Here is a 20575-nt window from a genome sequence, read left to right on the forward strand (position 1 = left end):
TGAATAAGTGTGACGAAATGGAATATATAAGGGGGTCGTTACTCGAACTGAATCTGATGCTGTATTCCAAACCTTCATCAAAGTCGTTCAGTTAGTCGTTAACTAGGCAGTCATACCAAAAGTTATATACATTTTTTACTTTACCATCCTATTTACATTCTCCACCATGCGTCAGTCTATCCTTTTCGTAACTTCATTCGTGGCAGCCTTCGCCGCTGGGAAGGACATCACCTATGACTGCGAGCAGACGCCCGAGATCTGCCTCAACACCTGCTGGGCCATCAAGTGCATGAAGTTCCCCGCGGTGCTCGACGGAGGGAACCAAAAGGACGCCGCAGCCTCGGCGAAATACGGCGATACCAACCGCCGAGCCTGGGGTTACGGCTCCAAGCCTTGTGAAAAGCATGACTGGGCCTGGACAACTCCGAGTGGGCAGGCAGCGACCTCGCCTGACGAGTACCCCTATGCCTCGTCTGCCTCGGGAGGATTGCAGACTTCCTATGGATATGTTCAGTTGCGTTGTGTTCCGTCCACTGAGCAGAGCAGTGAGTACCTTTTACCTACTCAACTACAGACTCCAAAACATATGAATTGAGCAATGTGAGAATGACACCGTACAGAGCAAGGGGCTAAGGTCAAGGGGATCGGAACCTCGAGCGACAAATGGCAGACCAAGTGGGATAACATCAGCAAGCTGTAAGTATCCCTACCCCCCACTCTTACTTATATTACAAATATTCCTGCTTGTTGGCTGTTGCGCTTAGGTACTAAGCTTTCTCAGATCCCAGGACTGGTGCGGTCCCAACCCGACATGCCAGAACGACGGCCACCAGTTTACTTCGACGGGGAAGAACGGTCCGTTCAGCGAGGTTCCTAACCCAAAGAAGGTCCGCGACATCGCAAGCTACTCCGAGGATGGAAACTCTGCCTGGGTTACCATGCGTGGTGATGAGCCTGTTGATCCCGAGGAGGAGGAGGGGGTTGAAGAAAAGCGTGATGCCAGCAACTCCGTCGGGGTTCCGTTCCAAGCTTAAGTGCGTGGAAGTCGTGTGCTTTGTAGCCAGAGAAGGCTGCACTCATCAAAATTGGGGTAAGGGGGTGGCAGAGAGAGATTATCATCTGCTTTGACTAGGTGCTTAGGTACCAACTAACTGTATACTATCATTGAGAATTCACTTCCACATATAGATATTTGATTATTTATGGGCCCATTTATATTTACTTGATCAGATAAATAGATAAGTGACATGGAAATGATGATTCGGGGTGAAGTACTGAATGGAGGCCAATTGCAACGGATCTAAAATCGGTTCGAGTGTTGAAGGTAGACCGAGGACTACAATTAGAGAATCTATATAGATCCCCAATAAAAGCCAAGCTGAGAGATGTTAAGTCATTTTATAGCTAGATCTCTTGACCTCAGTAGGTTAGGTTAGACCTTTTCATACATGTCCAGGTGAAGTAGTAAAATCTCAGTAATCTAGGAATAAGCCCCTTTATTTAGTAAGAATGGAGGCTTCTTGAAAGGCATCTAGCTGAATGGAACTGGCATTCCCTTCCCCCCTTTCCCTTTCATCTCTCTAGTACCTACTGTCTACTATGGCTGTCTGAGAAGGTTATGACACAGTGAAGATATCTGGCACCATTCTGAGTGTCATGGAACTCTGCTTCACCCTAGGTATACTTTCTGATGGGAAAACTTCTACACACAGTGGCACAACCTGACTACTTGTACATCTGGTAAAGGAGAGATTTTAGTAGGAAGCACCTTCCTGGAGGGCTGCCCCGTATTAAACATTCCAGCCTAGATTCTCGGCAGCCGCCCCCGGGGGTACCCACTCCACCCCGGCCGGTGCTCCGCTCTGTACATTGCACCTGCCCCGGGGCTCTTTGCCCTAACCCTATCTAGCATTCAACGACGATGAGGTTTGTGATTGTGCAATTTCCCCACCTTCCAGAAAACTATATAAACCAGGTAAAATTTCCCAGAAGTTCTTGAACCTTTCCCATCCCCACCTTCACCTTCACCAGCATCAGCAACTGCAAGATATCAACAAAAATACACCCTCACCCAGAACTGATATCAAACAAGCATCCTGACTTCTGTCTACCTAGGCTATATCTGCCTATTGTAAGTACATTTCTGATTTTACTTACCTATTTTATTATCATTACCCCCTCATTAACCACCTGGGCATTGAATAATCGATCCGATCTAACACTTCCCAGTTGACCAGGCCAAGCCTTCAAGTACCTACCGATAAGAAGACCTCTGTCTCGGCGATATCTGCCTATTGTGAGTATATTTTCCATTTCCCTTACCTATTCCATTATCATCATTTCTTCAACACCATTGAATAATGGCCCGATCTAATACTTCCCAGTTGACCCGGCCAAGCCTCTATCGACTATCACGGTACCGGAGTGTCAAGAAACAGGATCTCTCCTACCAAAAAAATCGAAGAAACCCATTGATAATGCCAGAGATGGACGGCGCTTCGATCGGAATAATGTGCGCGTGCGGCGGGCTTTTCCTAATCGGAGTGGGAGTGGTCTTTTACATGGCCTTTTGCCCCGTCAACCGTATCGATGGCCATCAGCAGCCGCGACCAGCAGCTGGCCGCCGCCGCTTCGAGCATTTCCTATGGTAATTTCGAGGCGGGATGTGTGGGGGATGCCTCTAGATTCTCCCTAATACATACCATGCCGCAAGGAAATTGCTCGAAGGAGATGGCTTATTGAAGGTTACTGGACGTCCTAGTTTGAGGGTTGTGAATGGGAAAAATACGAAAATAAGAAAAAATAGGGAAGGGGGGATGTAAGCTAGGAACGCAACGACGAACGATGATTACTCAAAGGGACAGGAGTTGAAGTAGCAATACAATCACACGACTGTCCATCATATATTATTTAATGCCCGCGTAGAGACCTTATTACACGTGAAGATGAATCGTAGTTCGTAAAGACTGCTAGGTAGGCATAAGCCTCCTACATATCTAGCCTACCTAGGCGCGTATATTGCATACAGACCTGCATACGCCTCCTACCGTATCTAAGCGTAGCTCGTTGAAAAGCGCATCTCGCACGAAGCGATTGCGAACAAGATCCTCGTGTTGCCTTGTCAGATTCGCTACTAAGTAAGCAACGCGCCTACCATCTTACTCTTCTACAGACATTTCGACTTATCGCGTCATTTTGGGCCAATCTTGGAGGTGCGTAGGATTGTAGTTAGGACTTGCACACGTCAGTAGGTAGGGATATATTTTGTGCTTAGCTAGGTATGTTATATACTACTAGTAGCACACCTAACCTACATAGTTGGTAGGTAGGCATTTAATAGCTTACATAGAGTACGTTGGGAATCTATCTATCTCGATTGGTAATATCGAGTACTTTTGAGATGTCGTTCGTATTGAGCGCTGGCCATATGTTGAGCAACTAACCTTTGCTGCGCCACCACTACCCATAAATGATGTATGTAGATGTAAATAAATTGGGCATCCCGTCTTGGGTTCTCAGCCCTACGGCCTGCCACGATGGCGCGCTGTCACGTTGGATCGAGCCACTGGGGCTTTGTTAGTTAGTGGGTTGTGAAGTCACGTTGCATTTTTCAGCCATTCGCGTTAATTGCAGGTACATGTCTGATGTATTTAATATCTAGGTACGAATACTAGGTACTTACCTCATAACCTTACATATATGTGTATTATGTGATTACTACTAGGTTAGGTATGTAGGCAATATTGAATAGAAAGTCCAGATGTCATGATAGTTACTCGCTTGCTCGTAAAAAATAGTTAACTGGAAAAGTTGTAGCGTAGGAATTCTGACGTGGGCTGCTTACCTACCTGGGTTATGTATGATGGAATCAGCACAATGGATAGCGTATTAGCACCTACCACACCACCTGGACATCTTCAATTTAGTGGTACAGCAGCCATAGTACGGCGTAGTAGAAATCAGAAACAGCGTCGTAGCCACTGTCCCGCGCCTGCTAAACTGCCGACTAGGCCCTGCTTAGCGTGTCTTAGGTGCCTAACCGACAACTTTAGCAGCCCTAGAGCTTTAAGATAGTTCCAAGGTTACGGAATAGGACCCATAATTAAGCATGCTGACTCGAAGCTTATTTGTTACAGGGGATGTTAACAATGCTAGCAAGTACTGCCATGTAACAACCCTAATATGACATGTATGATGTCAACATAATACTCCCAGGTGGATACATACACAGTACATTCTTTACTTACATACATATGTATTGAGATATCAATTTGTTAGGCACTTATACGGACATCCGATTATAGATGACGTTGCGGTGATAAATGAACAATCATGCCATAACACCAACAGTCACTGGTAACAGTAGTGGTATCCATATGGATATTATGTAACTTCTTGAAAAGTCGAAGGGCAGAAAGAGACATCTAGACCTCTCCGGCCCGTGTACCTACCTACAATGGTCCTACATAGTATCCATCGATCCCATTCATATGACAAATCCCAATGAAAAGTGCCGCCAGTTTGATGGTATATAGTATAGGTAGGTTACACAACTCACCTCAGCTCACCGCCGAAGAACCCGATAGTACGGCACAAGTTTGATTCTAGCTGTCTATGGATCAAGGCTTGTGCGGGTGGCAAGGGAAACTCGCTGCCGTGTTACCGATTCTGCCAGTACCGTACCGTACCGTACCCAATATGTAGGTAAGGGTCCTTTTCGCTTAGTGCATTGCATAACCTACCACTATATTTACTTCTATTTCAAGCAACCTGCGAAGCGGAGCTGAACTAGGAGAAACCAATCCGGAGCCTTACCTGTTGGTTGTTCAGGTTTTTGCCGGGGGACCAACCAGCCCATGTCGATCACTTCGTATTGAAGGATCCCTTTGACGAAGCTATCCAAGTGGACGACAAGCAAAGGGCCTGCCTGCGGAACAACGTGCCTCGAATCGTTCACGAGCAGGGGGAGCAGCAAGCAGCAGCAAGCAGCAACAATAGCACACCAGCAACAAGTTAGGTAAAGCCAGATGATGAGTGATGCCACGATAATAAGGGGGCGCTTTAAGCAAGGGGCAGTAATAAACTACCTACTCACCTCGTTGATATAAAAGACGAACAAAAGCCCACGTTACTCAGTACAAACAAAAATTTCTCGTATATCACATCAACTTGAACACAAAGAGGATCTTCTACTTCTGAAAGAACATCTATATAATCTACCTACCTGCCTGCCCATACTCTCACATCTCTCCCCATCCCAAACTACAAACCTAATCTCACCAAACACCAACAAGAATACCCAACCCAACCATCAAAATGGTCTCCGTCAAATCCCTCTTCACCAGCGTCCTCGCGGCGCTGCCCCTAGCATCCGCCTACATCACCAACCTCGCCGCGCCGGAGTCCGCCAAGGCCGGCACGACCATCAAGGCGACGCTGACGGCGTCGATCTACATCCAGAACTGGGACGACTTCGGCATCATCTGGGGCCTGACCCCGAACCACCCCGTCGTCGGCGACGAGCTCTACATCGGCCAGCGCATCGCCTACACCCCGCTCTTCCCCGACAACGTCCCCAAGCCCGGCCAGTTCACCGTCGACGTCCCCATCCCCAAGGGCTTCCAGACCGGCGACTTCAAGCTCTACGCTGCCATCCCCTATCTGGTCGGTGTAAGTAAACTCAACTCCCTCGTCCACTCTCTCTCTCTCCTTTCTCTTCGTGTAAGATGTTAACATGTAATGAATAAAGGCTTCCGGCTTGACCGCCATCCAGTCTCACGTCGCCAACATCACGATCGAGGCGGCCTAGATCAACTCAACCATGAACTTAAAAAGCACCTCTGATACCTACCTACCTACCTACCTACCCAGGTAGTGCGAATATGTCATGATGATCTCTTAAGTTTAGCGACATGCATACGATACGACACGGAGGGGTTTAGTTATTAGGATCTGGAACGAAAAGAAAAAAAAATTTCCCGAGAAACAGCTATATGCCGATAGCATTGATGAACTACATACTATTACACGCATACTCCCTCACACGAGGCGAAACACACTAGCATACCTTGCATCAGGAGGCGTTACGATTGAGAGAAAAGGGTTAGGGGACGACGGAATGGAACGTTTTGATGATGATGTCTTGCTCGCGATAGTAAAACGACAGCAATGAATTTAATTGACTTTATTTCATTTTTCATAATAGATTGTTGTTGAAGATATGGTGACTGTGAAAGGTAGATGATTGCCTACCTCCATAAATTCAGTTGAAATGCCTGGTGGGTGATAGTGTCAATGAAATGCAGGCCCAGAACACCTCTCGCTATGCAATATAAGAAAAGCCCACAAAGCCACCCATCCATTGCCCGTCTAGACATCGTGAATCCGTGATTAGTAGCTCGCTGATATAACAAGGTAGGTGGTACGTAGTTGTATCCGACCACCATGAGTATGCCAAGCACCTCTCATCCCCAAGCCCTTATTTCTCCCGTAATCAAAATAATGGTTTCTTGCCTCGTCATGGATGGTATGTACTGTTTAACCGGATTTTCTCATGATCACGAACGTTTATCTTCTCTTACAAGGCCCTCTCATCGGCGGTTGAACAGGTGACTGGGCCGCAGAGTTATTATTAGAAGCTAATGACTCGGCAACGAAGTTGTCGTCGGAAGCACAGGTTCAGGCATGTGGGCATACTACGCTAGAGATCTGCAAGACCAGTCCAAGCGGATGTTCGGGCTTGGCGAGCTCGGAGAGAGAGAGGGGTCATTGGTTGGTTGATCTATCTTGGTCCAACTAGAGACCCAGCATGCGACGGACGCCGTCTCGGACCTTCTTCTCGTACTCGGGCCGCCGATCTCGCCACATCTTAGCGGCCTCGACGTTGGCCGGGCTCTCGTCGTTGGGCTCGGCGAGCATGCTCATGACGGAGATGAGGATCTTCTCGACGGACTGGATCGGGCTCCATCGCTCGGAGGCGTGCTCGTAGTGGTTCGGGTCGTCGCCGGGCGGGTGCAGGATGGAGATGCAGACTAGGCCGGTTGGGTAGACTGGAAATGGGGTGACGTTAGCGGACATGTAAATTACATAGCTACGCATATACAGGGTTCAAAGAAGGCACGAACCATTGGGGTGGAAGATCTCTCCCAAGAAGGTCATCTTGGGCGGTGCTAACGGATAGTCTTTGGGGAACTTGAGCTCAGCAGGGAAGATGCCGCCTTCGAAGGGAGTGCCCTCGGGGCCTTGGATCAGGGCTTCCCAGACAAGCATATCATCTTCATTCACTGGACCAGCCGTGATGCCATCGGGAGGGTTGTTAGTCAGCATCTTGTACTCCTGAAGGAGACGGCGGTGGGCTGTCGACTGAGCCATTTTGTTGCGATATCACTTGGAGTGATGAGGGTGTGAAATGGAATTCTCTTCGAGATTTGTGTCTTATTAGTGTATTATGTATTAGGTGTCATATGTGTTTGTTATACACAGAACCCTTTGACTGATAGCACAATTAAGTGTATTAGCGTTGGGACAAGCTAGTTTATGTGGTGTCGATCTGAAAGAAGGTTGAAAGTCAAACGTATCCAAATAAATCATTGGCGGGGGTTTCCTCCAAATGTTATGTATGGAAGTATGTATGTACCTTCGTACCTGCATCCTTCAAGGTTCTCTGCTGTGGGTCGCTCGTGGCACTGTCTAGTGCCTTCCATTGATCATAGATTCATAGGCTAGGTAGCTCTGGAGATCCCGGTCGATCCTGCCTAGGTAAGTAGATATTCCCAGCTTGGAGCCGAAGTTAATCCGATAGATGCAACAGTTCCGAAAGCTAAAGCAGCTTAACCTAGAAGCTTCAAACGTCACAGCGGCCTTTTTTTTTTTTTTAATTTTCCAATTTGGAGTTTTGCAAAATCTAAAAGCTTCAAAAGCTTTGCGCCTACTCTTATTTCGAGGGCAGGACATGCCTCCTCGATTGAGTCTACGGCCCATTGGGTGTCGTACCTCACTCTACTACAATACAAAAAGCGCCGAGAAAAGTTCTGTATGCTTTTTTTGTTCTCTTTCGAGTCGATCTAGTGGGGAACCGAATCGTCGTCTGAGACGAAAAGCGCAAAGTCCTCGTCGCTTTGCCTCGACTATTCCGACCGTCACTAGCCGCGCTACCACCGACCCTCGAAAGGAACTAGAGAATATACTCCTGGAGCTTCAGAATGATGCTTCCAACTATGTCAATCTTTCTCGTTTACAGTTAGCCCTCAATGGCTTACGGCAGCAGCCGGGCAGTGAATCCATACGAGTTGCTATCATGGGTCTGACAAACGGGTCTGAGTCTAGCCAGACTGTAAAACAGGTGTTAAAGCTTTTGCTGGCGGACCCATTAAAACCCGAGGAAGAATGGGAGAGAGAGGTTGAGGGTCATGATCTGGCGCTGCCAATGATTATACGGGTCGGGCCCGACGTCCCGCTGGACCCCGCCTCTATATCCATCTCGAAGGGAAATTTATTGCGCGAAGTCAGCGTCTCTTCTGCAACCCTGAATGGACATAATCTTGAACTGTTGCTTATGGAGACAACCCCCTTTGTCTCTGCACAGGAAATACACGCTTTAGAGGGGTTCGAAAACTCGGTCCTCATTCCTACTATCGATATTCCTACGTCTAGTACGGGACGACACACCCCGATCAGCACGCCGGTGCACAAGGCTTTGATTGTGGCCAATGGCATATTAGGCGCCGCATCAATAGTGGCAATGCCAACTCTAGAAAGCCAAAAAGTAATCACAGCCACGGTAAATTTGCCGGATTATAAGCCAGTTGATTCCTCGCCATTGCCTTTCACCCCTATCGATGTTAGTACGGCGACTCTTGGATTGAAAATCGTTCGCCAGGATCTCAAAAATGCCATTGAATTCGAGCACCTATGGTTTCAGAGCAACATCCCTAAGCTGGTTGAGTGGCTGAAGGCCGACATCATGGCTTCTTCTGAAGGCATAACGAAACCGCCCGTGAAAGAGCTCATTGCCTCGTTACTCAACAGTACTATCGTGTCCATAGAAAAGGATAATGCCCGTCAGCTTGGTTCGTCGTTGTCATCTATAACGTCTCCCGGGCCTACCAAGGTACTTCAGGATAGCCTGGACAAATGGGCCGAAAGTGCACATGGCGAGTTGCAGGACCAGCTTGACTTTGCGTTCTCTAGTAGAAGGTGGCGCAAATTAGGATGGTGGAAACTGTTTTGGCGCGTGGATGACGTAGGGATGCTTACCAACGATATACTAAGCCAGAGGTTCCTAACAGAGTCAGAGAGGAGTGCCATATTCCTTGCCGGAAGGATGAAAGAAGCCGGTATCTCACTAGGACCCTTTACCGATCCTATATCCAAAACCACTGATGAGGACGCCACTTCAGCGAAAGATGCCGAATCCAAAGAGAATATATCAGCCGGCACTCCTTGGCCGGTGAACATTCCTCATACCCGACGCTATCTTCAAACTGAGACCATTCCTGCCTTGCAGGCGCTTGCGCAGAAGCTCACGCTTCAAACACTTAGCACTTCAGGGCTTACTACCGCACTGGGTGTGTTGGTTTACTTCAGTACCTTGACAACTACTGTTTACGAAGCTGGCGCCGTAGCTGCGTTGGGCATAGCGTGGAGCCTGAGGCGTATGCAGAAACAATGGGAGGCTGCGCGAAAGTTCTGGGAGGGAGAAGTTAGAGAAGAAGGTCGCAAGGCCGTTCGTGGCGTCGAAGGCGTTGTTAGCGAGGCGTTGTCGCAGGGCCAAACACCTAGAGACGGACAAACAGTAAGCCAAGAGGAAGTAGGCAAGATTAAGGGGCTTGTAGAAAAGGCCCAAGAGATCCTGAGCCGTTTGAAGTAAAGGAATACTCTACCTCTCCACTGTGTACCTATTGATTTACGGTCTGTATATATATTATGATACCAATTGATACGATACGATACGATATGATATGATATGCATGGCGTGGCTGACGCATCTGGGGCGATATGTGAGATATCACATTTAGGCATGCTTTGAATTAACTGCGTTTTCTTGCGTACCTACCTGGTAGGTACTGGGCAAGTATAGAGGAATACCCCTTTTCATTCAGGCACTTAATAGTAGATCCCGTATTTGAGAAGAAAATCTTGAATACAATGGTATCACGCTACATACTAACCTAGGTAGGTAGGTACCTAGGTAACCTATCCAAAGAAAATACAAAATACAAATAACGCCTCCAAGCCCTTACGTCCTTATCCCTATCCCTAACCTGACCTGACCTAACCTAACCTAACCACCACTCCCACCAAATAAATCACCACTCACCACTCACCACCCCCATCCCCCCCGCCCCAGTCGCCACCCGAATAATCCACCTCGACGTACGCGCTGCTGCTCTCGTAAGTCATGCTCTCCTGCTGCTGCTGCTGCTGCTCCATCACCATCCCCCCGTCTGGTTGTAGGCCGGGGTCCATGTACATGCTCTCGTTCACGTTCACGTCCACGCTCATCTCCATGTTCACGTCTACGGTTGTGGTGGAGGCGTAGGCGGTGGCGTCGGTGTATGTGGCGTCGGCGTAGGCGGTGGTGTCGGCGTAGGCGGTGGTGTCGGCGTAGGCGGTGGTGTCGGTGTAGGTGGCGTCGGCATAGGAGGTGGTGGCGTCGGTGTATGTGGCGTCGGTGGTATATGCTGCGTCGGCGGTGTACTGCGCGTTCATGTTGTCCGTGGTGGTGGTGGTGGTAGTGGTGTCTGTGTAAGCGGTGCCGCTGTATCCGGCTTCGGTGTATGCGGTGTCACTGTAGGCCGCCCCTCCTGCTCCTCCTCCGCTGCTCGAGCTCAGGTCGTTTGTTGAGGTGGTGGTGGGGTAGTTGTTGTTGGTGGTATCGGTGTACACGGTCGAGTCGGCGTACATGCTCGATTCGGTCGCGGTGTTGTTGTTAGGGTAGTTGCTGCTCGGGTTTGCTGTGTCGAAGGTTTGCGAGTTGTCTGTATAGTTCGTCTGCCTGTTGTCCGTGTAGTTGTTATTCGTCTGTGTGGTCTCGGCTACCGCTGTGTTCTCCACGTTGCTGCTGTTGTTGATTATCGTGTCATTGTTGTTGTTGATGATCGTGGTTTCGGACTGCGGCGCGTAGTACGACTCTGAGACCGAGCTGTCTACGTTTGTCACTTGGCTCTCGGAGGTGTACTCGTTGTGCTGCTGCTGCTGCTGCTGCTGCTCGGAGTAGGTTGCGGTTTGCTGCTCGTTGTGGTTTTCATACGATTGTCCGTTGTAGGATTGCTCGTGAGACCCGGGGTATTGTTCGTGCTGTTGCTGCTGCTGCTCGGAGTGATACTGCGGCTCAGATTGTCCTCCTCCGTGATGTTGCTCGGACTGACTCTCGTGATGCTGCGATTCTTGCGCGTGATTCTGCCCCGACTGGTCCGCGTAATGCTGTGCGGAATTGTTCTCATGCTGGGGCTCGTGATGCTGCTGCTGTTGTTGTTGCTGGGAGTTGTTACCAGAGCCCGCTGAGTTATTCCCACCGGAAGTAAACGCATTGATAGCCCCTCCGATCGTGGATCCTATCGCCGCATAGGGATCTGGACCTCCCTGAGCTTGAGCTTGAGGTTGGTAAGGGGGTTGGTTGGGAGGGCCTTGGTAGCCTGGTTGATACATCGGACGGTTGGGAGGAGGACCTTGCATATATGGTCGGCCCGGGGGAGGTGTCTGGTAATTCGGCTGGTTTAGAGCGTTAGGCTGTTGCACCGGCTGCATCTGAGGTACTGGTGGTCGTCCGACTTGAGGCTGTGGATTTTGCGCGGGAGGTCTCTGGTTCATCATGGCTGGTTGCGGTTGCGGTCGTGGAGCGTTATTGAACCCCGGCGTCCCTGCCATTCCTGGATTCTGCACCACAGGCGGCCGACCAGGAGTCTGGATACCCATCGGTTGTTGCATGCCTTGCTGCATGCCCTGCTGCATCTGCATCTGCGGCCGGTTCACAGCTTGTCCGTATGGAGACGCGACACCTGGGTTCTGCAAGTTCTGTGCCTGCGGCGGTGCAGTAAAGGCATGTTGCGGGCCTGGTGGTCGTTGTGCCTGAGCATTCTGAGCATTCTGAGGGCCGGCTTGAGCTTGCGAGGTGCTGTAAATCCGGTTCGCCAGAGAGGCGCCAGTAGCACCGTTTGCGCCTAGGGATTCGGCCACAACCGCGCCGCCTATAGCAACAGCTGTCTGCTTCATGGCTGGGTTCTGCCAGGTCTTCTTGGCCCACTTCTTCATCTTCTTGCCTGCGTCCGACAGAGCGGCGGCGGCCTGCGTCGAGTTGAAGGGCTTGCCTTGGCCTGGTGAGTTGGGGAAGGTGTATTGGAATCCGGAGGATTGCAAGAGTTGCTGTTGTTGCTGCCCTTGTCCGTTCGCGACGTTGGGGTACTGGGATACCTGAGATGTCTGTACTTGCACGGTGACTCCTTGTACGACGTTGGTTGTTGGTTGTCCGTTGGGTGATTGGTTGGGCTGCCCCATGTTTTGGTATAAATATGGTGCTGGGCTCGCCGAATTCGTAGGTGAATGAACAGGTATGTTTTGCTGGTTCGTTTGAATAGGTGGCCGCATCTGTCCATGTTGTGGCATTGGCTGTCCGTTCATCGGGCTTCCCGAAGCATTCGTCTGATAGCCTTGTACATGCTGTGGAGCTGGGCTGTACATCGTGGCTTGTGGTGTCTGCTGACCACCTGGTTGCGGCTGGTAGGGTTTCATTGGTGCTGCCTGACTTTGGGCTTGTGAACTTTGTGCCAAAAGTGAAGGGAACTGAGTTGCCACTGGAATAGGAGGCGATCCTACTTGTGATGGCAAAGGCTTCACTTGACCTGGAAGCATAGGCAAAGGGGTTGAATTGCCTGTCGAGAGAGGACTGGGGGACTGGGCGGACTGGGGATTCGTTTGAGCATGGGACGCTTGTGTCATTGGCGGTCTAGTGATATGAGGTGAAGTTTGATGAGCATTATTAGTAGCTCCTTGTACGGTAACCTGACTATGTGTAGATGCCGAGGACGGCGGCCTAGCGAACGAAGTCATTGACGGAGCTGGTGACGATACCTGACTCTGAAGCGGAGAGACGGAATAGGCCATAGGAGCCGACGTAGAGTTTGGCCTATTCTGTCCGGAAATCATACTATTTGGTCTATTATGATTCTGCCCCTGACCGAAGTTGTGGGTTCCGGGTTGACTGGATGCACTGCTTGGAGAAGCACTTCCAATAGATACCTGAGATATCGAATTTGGACGATGATGTTGCCCTTGAGATGACACCGGTGAGATACTATGTTGAGGTGGCCGACCCTGTGCATGTGTGCCAGCTGCGGTAGAGTGTACGCTTGTTGAGTGCTGTAATGACCCAGATATCGACGACGGTCGATGTTGGCCATGCATTTGAGCTTGCTGCCCAGGTGACATCTGAGGAGTGTGCTGGGGCGGATGGAACCCCTGAGAGTTATTTGGAGTGCCGGGAACAGGGCTAGTCTCCTCGGGCCTCTGTGGTAGTACGGGTTTTCGAATTAGCTTATGCTGGAGTATGGTAGAACTGGGTCTTTGTCCTGGGAGTGGAGTAGGGTGAATTACATTTGATATCTGCTGACTATTCATCCCCTGAGAAGATGTCACAGAAGCCGGTTGCGCAGATTGTCCCTGTGTCTGCCCCTGAGTCTGACCGGCCTCGATCTTTTGTTGCCCGATCGGTTGAGAAGGTCTAGATTGAGGGCTATTCGAAGCATTTGGCGTGCTTGGCTTTTGGGGATTTGATGGCCTTGTGTTGTTAAGACCCGCAGGAATAGCATCGACATTCGTCGAGGGCTTGTTTAGGTTTGTTTGCTGCTGAGGCTTTGAGATTGATAACGGAGCGATTTCAGGGAATGGCTCGGACATGATATGTTGAGATTGCTCCGTAGACTGATGGGGCTTTTGCGGCGATGCATTCTGGCCGGCTGAATTTGGTTTATCTAGCACGGTACTGGGCGATGTCGGGATCTCCTGAAAGACATAAATGCCGGGCCCGCTCAGCTTAGGCAGAGTCGGTGATTGGGATGACAAGTGACTTGGTAGCGTGTGCACCCTATGGGCTCCGGGGCGGATGTTGTCTGCCTGCGCTTGTATCGAATGCTGAGTCTCGGAAGATGGAGAGCTATGTTGGCCATTTGCAGGCTTGAGTACTGATGGAATTTGGGATGTGCTTGAGTCTGTTACAGATGGGCCCATATGAAAGGATATGCTCTCATGTCTTGCTCCAGATCCGGGCAAACGCAAGGGACTAACATGTGCGTAACTCCCCTGAGAATTAGCCTGTTGTGAGTTGGCCCCTGAAGGTGCTGCTGCGGGTTTCAAGGAATCTGGAATAGGGGAAGATTCAGCCCGTGGGGGAGGAGTCAAGGCTTTGGGAGGAAGCCCAGGATCTGAAGGTGGTCGTAGGATGCTAGGGAGATCGGCATTCGACCGAATGGGCCCTGAAAGAGAATGTCGCTTCTCCATCGAGCCAAGTTCGGTGTTCTGGCACTGAAGAACCGACACGCTCGGCAATGCTATCGTTTTCCTTTTGATACTCTTTTGCTCTTCACTGGTGGTTCCCTGTGAGGTAGGCTTCCAGGTCTCGTATCTATTCCCGTTCTCTACAGGACGCCCAGAAGCAGGCACTTTCTGTTCGGTCTTATCCGCCGGCTTACTAATCGTCGTCGTCGTCTTCAAAGGAGGATATGCGAACGATGCTGAAACTAGCGGGTATTCTTCTACATGTTGGGTGTTCTCTTGAATAGGAGGTTGCGCCGGCTGCTTTCGTTTCACTGGACTCCCATTCGTTGCCAACTCGGCCGGGCCATTCTGTTGAGGTTTTCTTGGTATCGACACTTGTGAGATTTGTGTCGCATCCATTTCGATAGGAGCTAACTCTTCTGCGCATTTGACCGTGTCAAAGGTAGCCAGCTCAGCAACGTGGCCAACTGGAGACCACACCGATTCTTCATGAAGCTCTGCTAAGACGGGTACACTATGAGCGGCTTGTGGCGTCGTTCCTGAAACTGCGTTGATGGCGCCATTACTCTCGTTTCCGACTGGGCTTACATCGTTTAGGCCAAAGTACATGAAACTGTCTGGATCGAAGTATCCCGTTGCGCTCATTTCATCCTTTTCCTCAGCTATCGCCGCCTTCTTTTTTCCATCGCCACCCAAGTTCGATATACTTCTATGGTTATTTGTATCGTTATATGTGCTTGGTTGCTCGACAACGTGCTGAGTATCTGGTGCAAATTTGAGCGGCCCGAAACCGAGATCTACCAACTCCGGAAACTCATCCCCTGGCCGTGGGAAATGGTACTGCATTAGGCCTGTGGTCTTGTAGCGATAGAACCATCGCGTTCCATCGTAGTCCGCCTCCCATCCTTCTGGAAGAGTCATTATTCTATACCTAAGGCGAGTAGGACACCGACTGCAGGTTCGAAGCGCGCAATGAATAATCGGCGGGGTCGAGTCAGACGAGGTCGTCTAAGACGAATAGTGAAATGAATGTCCCAAAATTCTATATCTCAGAAGAGCAGATGGATGGGAGTTGAGAGTGGTTTGCGAAGGTGAAAGTAGAGTCTCATTTCTGATGAACGTGAGAAAAGCCTGATGCAAGACGTTACGTTGCCCAAGCAGGTCACGCACAGTAAACCGAGTTTGCGATATCCTCTCCAGGAGGGCGTCCGAGTCCGGGGTCTTCTTTGGCCACAGCTAGTCTCCAATGTCGGCGGCCTAGCAATATGCCTAGCCATTCTGGACATCGCTCCATTGGTTCCAACGGATGGTGGCGTATAGCGTGCAGCAGCTGAACTCGATAATCCCAATACGCGAGAGGGCGCCGGGCTTGCCAAGCAATTCACAAATCATCGATCAAACACTTCACGAAAGATTGCTTTATTAAGTCAAAATTCAATTGACTTTTAGGAAACGAGGTCATCGTCATTTCTACCTAGTATCTATCAGCTATTAGAATAGTCTATCACGGGAGATCACCACATAAATCACGATTATCCTGAGATCTTCCACGCCGTTGTAACTTGAGATCCATGCAAGGCATGACTATAAGCAAGGACAGGGGTCGAGCTCTAGAACCACCTATTTGGAGGTCTAGAAACAGAACAAGATCGCATGATTACAGATACCATGTCGGCTTGCATACATGTTTAGGTCTTACTGTTCGCCTAACTTGGCTATTTCTAGTCCATTAACCCGCAAATCCCCATCCCACGTGGGCATGCTAAACATGTCTTGCCTCACCTATTGCAGTATCCTTTAAGTATTTCAGCGAAGCCTCCCTCACTTCAACATAGGTAACACGGCTTCCGTCGATCTCCTCAGCCGCATTCTTGGTACGCGGCTGATCCTCATTGCCATAATGCGCGTCATCGCCTCCCAAGTTGTCGATCGCCTCGCGACTGTGGTCCTTTAACTTCTCGCTCGTGTCTAAGTGGCCCGATTATCATTAGGAAAAAGCTCACGAAGCAGTCCCAAAGAGTCCCAATATAAGCTGATTATATGTGTGCGACAATATTTGATATTTGATGATTGATGGATTCAATCAACAAGATGCAAATTTACAAACCCTTAACAAAGATCTAGATATATATACTAGAATCCGTCCACCATGACATTCTGGTTCCCTCAACAAATGTACCATGCCAAGGATACGTCATAAAAACCCGGTCATCGTCGCAATAGGAGCGTTTGCTGACCCAAGCGGCCAATCAGATTGTTTAAGGTCGCCCATTTTGGTAGGTGTTTGCTTACCTCCTAGGATGCAAGCTTACAGTTGCAAGGAGGCCGTAAGTAAATGGAGTTTATCGAATGTCAACACTGATACTACTATGTAAAGGATCAAGGAAAGAATCGCATACTAAGAGTGAGTTCATAGATGGTGCCTGTTGGATTGAAGACGAACTGCAGATTTTCTTCTTACCAGGTAGGGGGGTAAAAGGGGGAGGTCTTATGCCTACGAGTGAGTCATACAGTCATACGACTGGAAAGGGGTAATAGGAAATCAACGAAATAATGGCATTGGTGAAACTTTGCCAAGGAATTTCTATAGAAATATTCAAAGGCGTTTGACTACCTAGTAAGTGCCTGTGTATGAGACTGGGGAGGGATGGTTGCATGATCAGGGGATTCATTAGATGAGTGGCATCAAACAGCGACAGCAACCCTCATACTTCAATTCATGATAATTCTTCCATGCACCTATCGCGTTCAATGACAGGGCTTCTAAGTAAACTCAATTCACCGCCAGTTAATAAACACCTCTTTCGTACCCTCTCCATGTCTTTCGATATCTTCATAGACATCTGGTATACGCCTCTGTGAAAGGGGTGTCTTCTAAGCAAGTATGAAGAGGTTAACAGTCACGCTGTGGCTAGGCAGGTACCTAAGGCATACTCTCTTGTATATAAAGGGAACATCCTGTATTCTTGGGTCTCTCCTACTACCACCAAGCTGTTACTTTCAATCCTTCCGGGAATGTTGGAGAGACAAGATTGTCTCGCGATCCGTACTTCTCGGTCGATAGCAATAATCTCTTTCATATCCCACCCTGGACGTGGGAAAGCGCTTGCTGCCACGAGGCAGAGCACCATCGTTGTTGCGCGGGGATTCTCTAGCATCTCCCCGGTGACTATGAAAGCTACATACATGTAAGCTGTCTTTGTTCTATCAAGACCCTAGACAGACCCTTGAGGGCACTCAAGGATGACTCACTGCCTTATGTATACGATTATCAGATTAAGGACAATAAGGTTCATAGTACTTACTACCATGTGCTTAGTTCTCTTATATATGCCTAGGTAGGTATATATGATAACTTTCCACCTCTTGGCATGATATTGCAGTTCTTTGGACGAGCTGTTTCCAACATCACTCATCGCATTAGGTGATATCGAGCATGAGACCATATTTTCACTGTCCTCTATTTACGGCGTCAATCTCACATGCTGGACCTTCAAACGGTCTATCATCAAGTTCACTCACGATACCCATTGATGAGTATGTGTCATATATCTTACAAGTCGGCGAGCCAACACGTATTCATCTTAAAGGTTAGGTACCTGTTTAGTAGTCGCTTCGATGACTACCTAGGTAGGCATATAGAATCGCTGCTTCATCAAGCCAGATGCTTCGTCAATGTTCTATTCTTGGTGACATATTCTTCAATCGACTGGTCATCGAGCACGCGGAATACTAAAACATGGGTGGATTCATTGTCGCGTCGACGGCGAAATCGCTTTGTAAGCGGGCGTGAAATGTGTTATCAACGCACGACCTTACGACGCTGTGTCCACTTGGTGGTAGGCGATTAGTGAACTCGGCCGAATTTTTTATTTTCATAGGGCTGCCTAGATAGATATACGAGGTCACTAGGGTAAAATTATTTCGCCCGTGCAATGAGCTTTGGGCGTTTTGCGGAAAGCCATCCCGCAAGAGACTTTGAACTTCAACTTGGGGGGTTTTATCTACATACGATAGTACGTAGTTACTAACATCCCAAGGGGCATTGAGCACTCCTTACCTACTTACACTCATATCTATTATGGGCTCCTTGGATAATCAGTGGCTAGTAATGGAGCTTCAACCCCTGAATTTGCATATATGTACCGAGGTAGCCACATGCTGTTATACACGTGAAGGAGATCATTCAGGTACCGGGATATATTTTTCAGCCACGCGGGAACTCCCTTTTCTTGTGCTCTCTGCAAGCAATGCTGTACACACATCTGAATACGAACCTTAATATGTATTTGAATGCCTAGAATCAGATAGATGCTCGGCGGAGTATAGTACGAGGTTGCTGCGGCACGAAGATCTAAGGTAGAATCAATCCATGGATGTCCAGATGTACATACGAAAATTCTGCTAATGCTCGTAGAAATCGTACTACAAATTGTGATTAGCCAATTGCAAAGCTCGTCACAAATGTCTGCAGACAATTCTCTTTATTTCCATGGCTCGAGAACCACAACTCCACTGCAACACGTCAGACCTTTTTATTTTATTTCCCCCCTCCAAACAACTGGTAGAAACTTGATGCAATGACGATGGAAGACCCAATTGTTTCCTGCAATGTGTCCCACACCAGCTGATAGACTCCGGGTTGCTCTGCTGGTGCGTGGTGCGGGATCTCTTGTAAGAGACGATCTACAACTATTCGAGATCGCGGGGTCGGCCGAGGACATATGCAGAAGGTCCGAAACGGGACTTTGAATAGATTGATTAAATGTAACCGCACTATACATACATAGTGCATACGATATGTACATATGTATTGTATATTCGGGATTTTATCTTTGACGCTGTGTCGTTAGATTTAGACTCATTTTCGATCCGAAGAATATAAAAGAAGAATATAAAAGAATAAAGCCGATTCGGGTTGTACCAGACTCATAAACGATTAGGCGAAAAACATGAGCCTGTCAGAATCTGCACATAACCGATCTGGGTAAGACACTGACGACATTTGACTTAACAACAGAGCTTATTTTAAAGGGTCTCTTGCATACTTGGTAAGTTGGTAGGATTGATGGCGTAGATGGCGTTGATAACGATACCCTCCCCTACCACAGACTAGTAATATATCTAAAGTAGTGGAAGGATGATAATGGACAACATTTACATAGTAGAGAGATGATCTCGCTTAATAGCCTGCTCGCCAGTCATCCATATTGTGATGTATGCTGTCGATCAGCTTGGGACAGGATGGAAAGAGAAGTGCGTGTGTGTGAAAGAGAGCTGTGGGACAAGGATGCAAATGATAAGCTGGGACTTGAACCTGTTTGGGTGGGTGAGGCTCTTAGTTCAAAGCTCCGTAACACCGATGGCCTTTTACTGGGGCTCGCTAACTGTGCTAGGTACTAACTAACCTAGGTTAGGTAGTTAGAGCTTTCCGACTTTGTAGCCAACCTGTTATTTTGTAGCTGCTAGTGTAGGTATCTATGTAATTAGGCGGCTTAGCTAGCACCAATCCAAATGACCAATCATCAATCATCTTTAAAGGCATCCATAACGCTGCGTGGGATCCCGACGCGTGTTCCCACCTGGCAGTTTTCCCGCTGCTCCGCTCCTCCCTTCCTACTTCCGACAAGAGTTGCAATTCATGGCAGTTGAAGCCCTGCTTGACACCCACTACCCCTGCGTTGATAGGCGCGGCATTGTCGGGTTAGACAGTTAGCGCCTGTCGTTGTCTTATACTGTATCGATCGAACAACAAGAATGTGGCATGTGAATTTTAAGGAGATCTATATCAATTCTGTGAGAATTCATAGATCAAACATTTGAAGTTCATAATGTAAGCGACCAATGTAATATTGATCATTTTCTTGCATTTTTCACACGCATAACTATAATACTACGTACTGTACTAACCTAGGTATTTTCACTTATGTCAGCCACCTAGTTAAGAGCCGATGACGACATTGTGCCGGATGAAATGGAACTTTGGGTTCGCAAGCTCCATTGCCCCATGATGGAGGAGGAGATGGCTGGGCAGCTAATTACTTGGGATACTTATTAGTAGATAGCTAGTGTGGGGGGGTATGTG

General features: G+C 48.6%; 5 protein-coding genes across 5 annotated transcripts; 3 read left to right on the forward strand and 2 right to left on the reverse strand.

Annotated features, from left to right (window-relative positions):
• Nucleotides 1-75: 75 nt before the first annotated feature.
• Nucleotides 76-1207, forward strand: GGS25DRAFT_490886 (uncharacterized protein). Its single transcript, XM_049261034.1, has 3 exons — nucleotides 76-545; nucleotides 621-696; nucleotides 782-1207. Exons 1-3 carry the CDS (start codon nucleotides 167-169, stop codon nucleotides 1032-1034), a joined length of 708 nt encoding a protein of 235 aa, XP_049116725.1. The 5' UTR covers nucleotides 76-166; the 3' UTR covers nucleotides 1035-1207.
• A 3880-nt stretch (nucleotides 1208-5087) lies between these two features.
• Nucleotides 5088-6029, forward strand: GGS25DRAFT_283873 (uncharacterized protein). Its single transcript, XM_049257489.1, has 2 exons — nucleotides 5088-5670; nucleotides 5750-6029. The coding sequence occupies exons 1-2, from the start codon at nucleotides 5317-5319 to the stop codon at nucleotides 5807-5809; spliced, it is 414 nt and encodes a 137-aa protein (XP_049116726.1). The 5' UTR covers nucleotides 5088-5316; the 3' UTR covers nucleotides 5810-6029.
• Nucleotides 6030-6795: 766 nt separating this feature from the next.
• On the reverse strand, nucleotides 6796-7371 carry GGS25DRAFT_514340 (ubiquitin-conjugating enzyme/RWD-like protein; the record flags this gene model as incomplete). The annotated part of the gene is made up of 2 exons (XM_049262979.1): nucleotides 6796-7049; nucleotides 7125-7371. 2 exons carry the CDS (start codon nucleotides 7369-7371, stop codon nucleotides 6796-6798), a joined length of 501 nt encoding a protein of 166 aa, XP_049116727.1.
• A 490-nt stretch (nucleotides 7372-7861) lies between these two features.
• On the forward strand, nucleotides 7862-9953 carry GGS25DRAFT_490891 (uncharacterized protein). Its single transcript, XM_049261035.1, has one exon. It carries the CDS (start codon nucleotides 7952-7954, stop codon nucleotides 9866-9868), a length of 1917 nt encoding a protein of 638 aa, XP_049116728.1. The 5' UTR covers nucleotides 7862-7951; the 3' UTR covers nucleotides 9869-9953.
• A 361-nt stretch (nucleotides 9954-10314) lies between these two features.
• On the reverse strand, nucleotides 10315-15411 carry GGS25DRAFT_521758 (uncharacterized protein; the record flags this gene model as incomplete). Its single annotated transcript, XM_049264108.1, has 1 exon — nucleotides 10315-15411. One exon carries the CDS (start codon nucleotides 15409-15411, stop codon nucleotides 10315-10317), a length of 5097 nt encoding a protein of 1698 aa, XP_049116729.1.
• Nucleotides 15412-20575: the final 5164 nt, after the last annotated feature.

The sequence above is a fragment of the Hypoxylon fragiforme genome (assembly GCF_022984875.1).
Source record: "Hypoxylon fragiforme strain CBS 206.31 chromosome Unknown GGS25scaffold_5, whole genome shotgun sequence".
Classification (NCBI taxonomy): Eukaryota; Fungi; Ascomycota; class Sordariomycetes; order Xylariales; family Hypoxylaceae; genus Hypoxylon; species Hypoxylon fragiforme.

Coding starts and splice junctions, on each gene's coding strand:
- GGS25DRAFT_490886 (XM_049261034.1), top strand. CDS start 167: ATGCGTCAGTCTATCCTTTTCGTAACTTCATTCGTGGCAGCCTTCGCC. Junction 546..620: donor TCCGTCCACTGAGCAGAGCA/GTGAGTACCTTT, acceptor GACACCGTACAG/AGCAAGGGGCTAAGGTCAAG. Junction 697..781: donor TGGGATAACATCAGCAAGCT/GTAAGTATCCCT, acceptor AAGCTTTCTCAG/ATCCCAGGACTGGTGCGGTC.
- GGS25DRAFT_490891 (XM_049261035.1), top strand. CDS start 7,952: ATGCCTCCTCGATTGAGTCTACGGCCCATTGGGTGTCGTACCTCACTC.
- GGS25DRAFT_283873 (XM_049257489.1), top strand. CDS start 5,317: ATGGTCTCCGTCAAATCCCTCTTCACCAGCGTCCTCGCGGCGCTGCCC. Junction 5,671..5,749: donor CCATCCCCTATCTGGTCGGT/GTAAGTAAACTC, acceptor TAATGAATAAAG/GCTTCCGGCTTGACCGCCAT.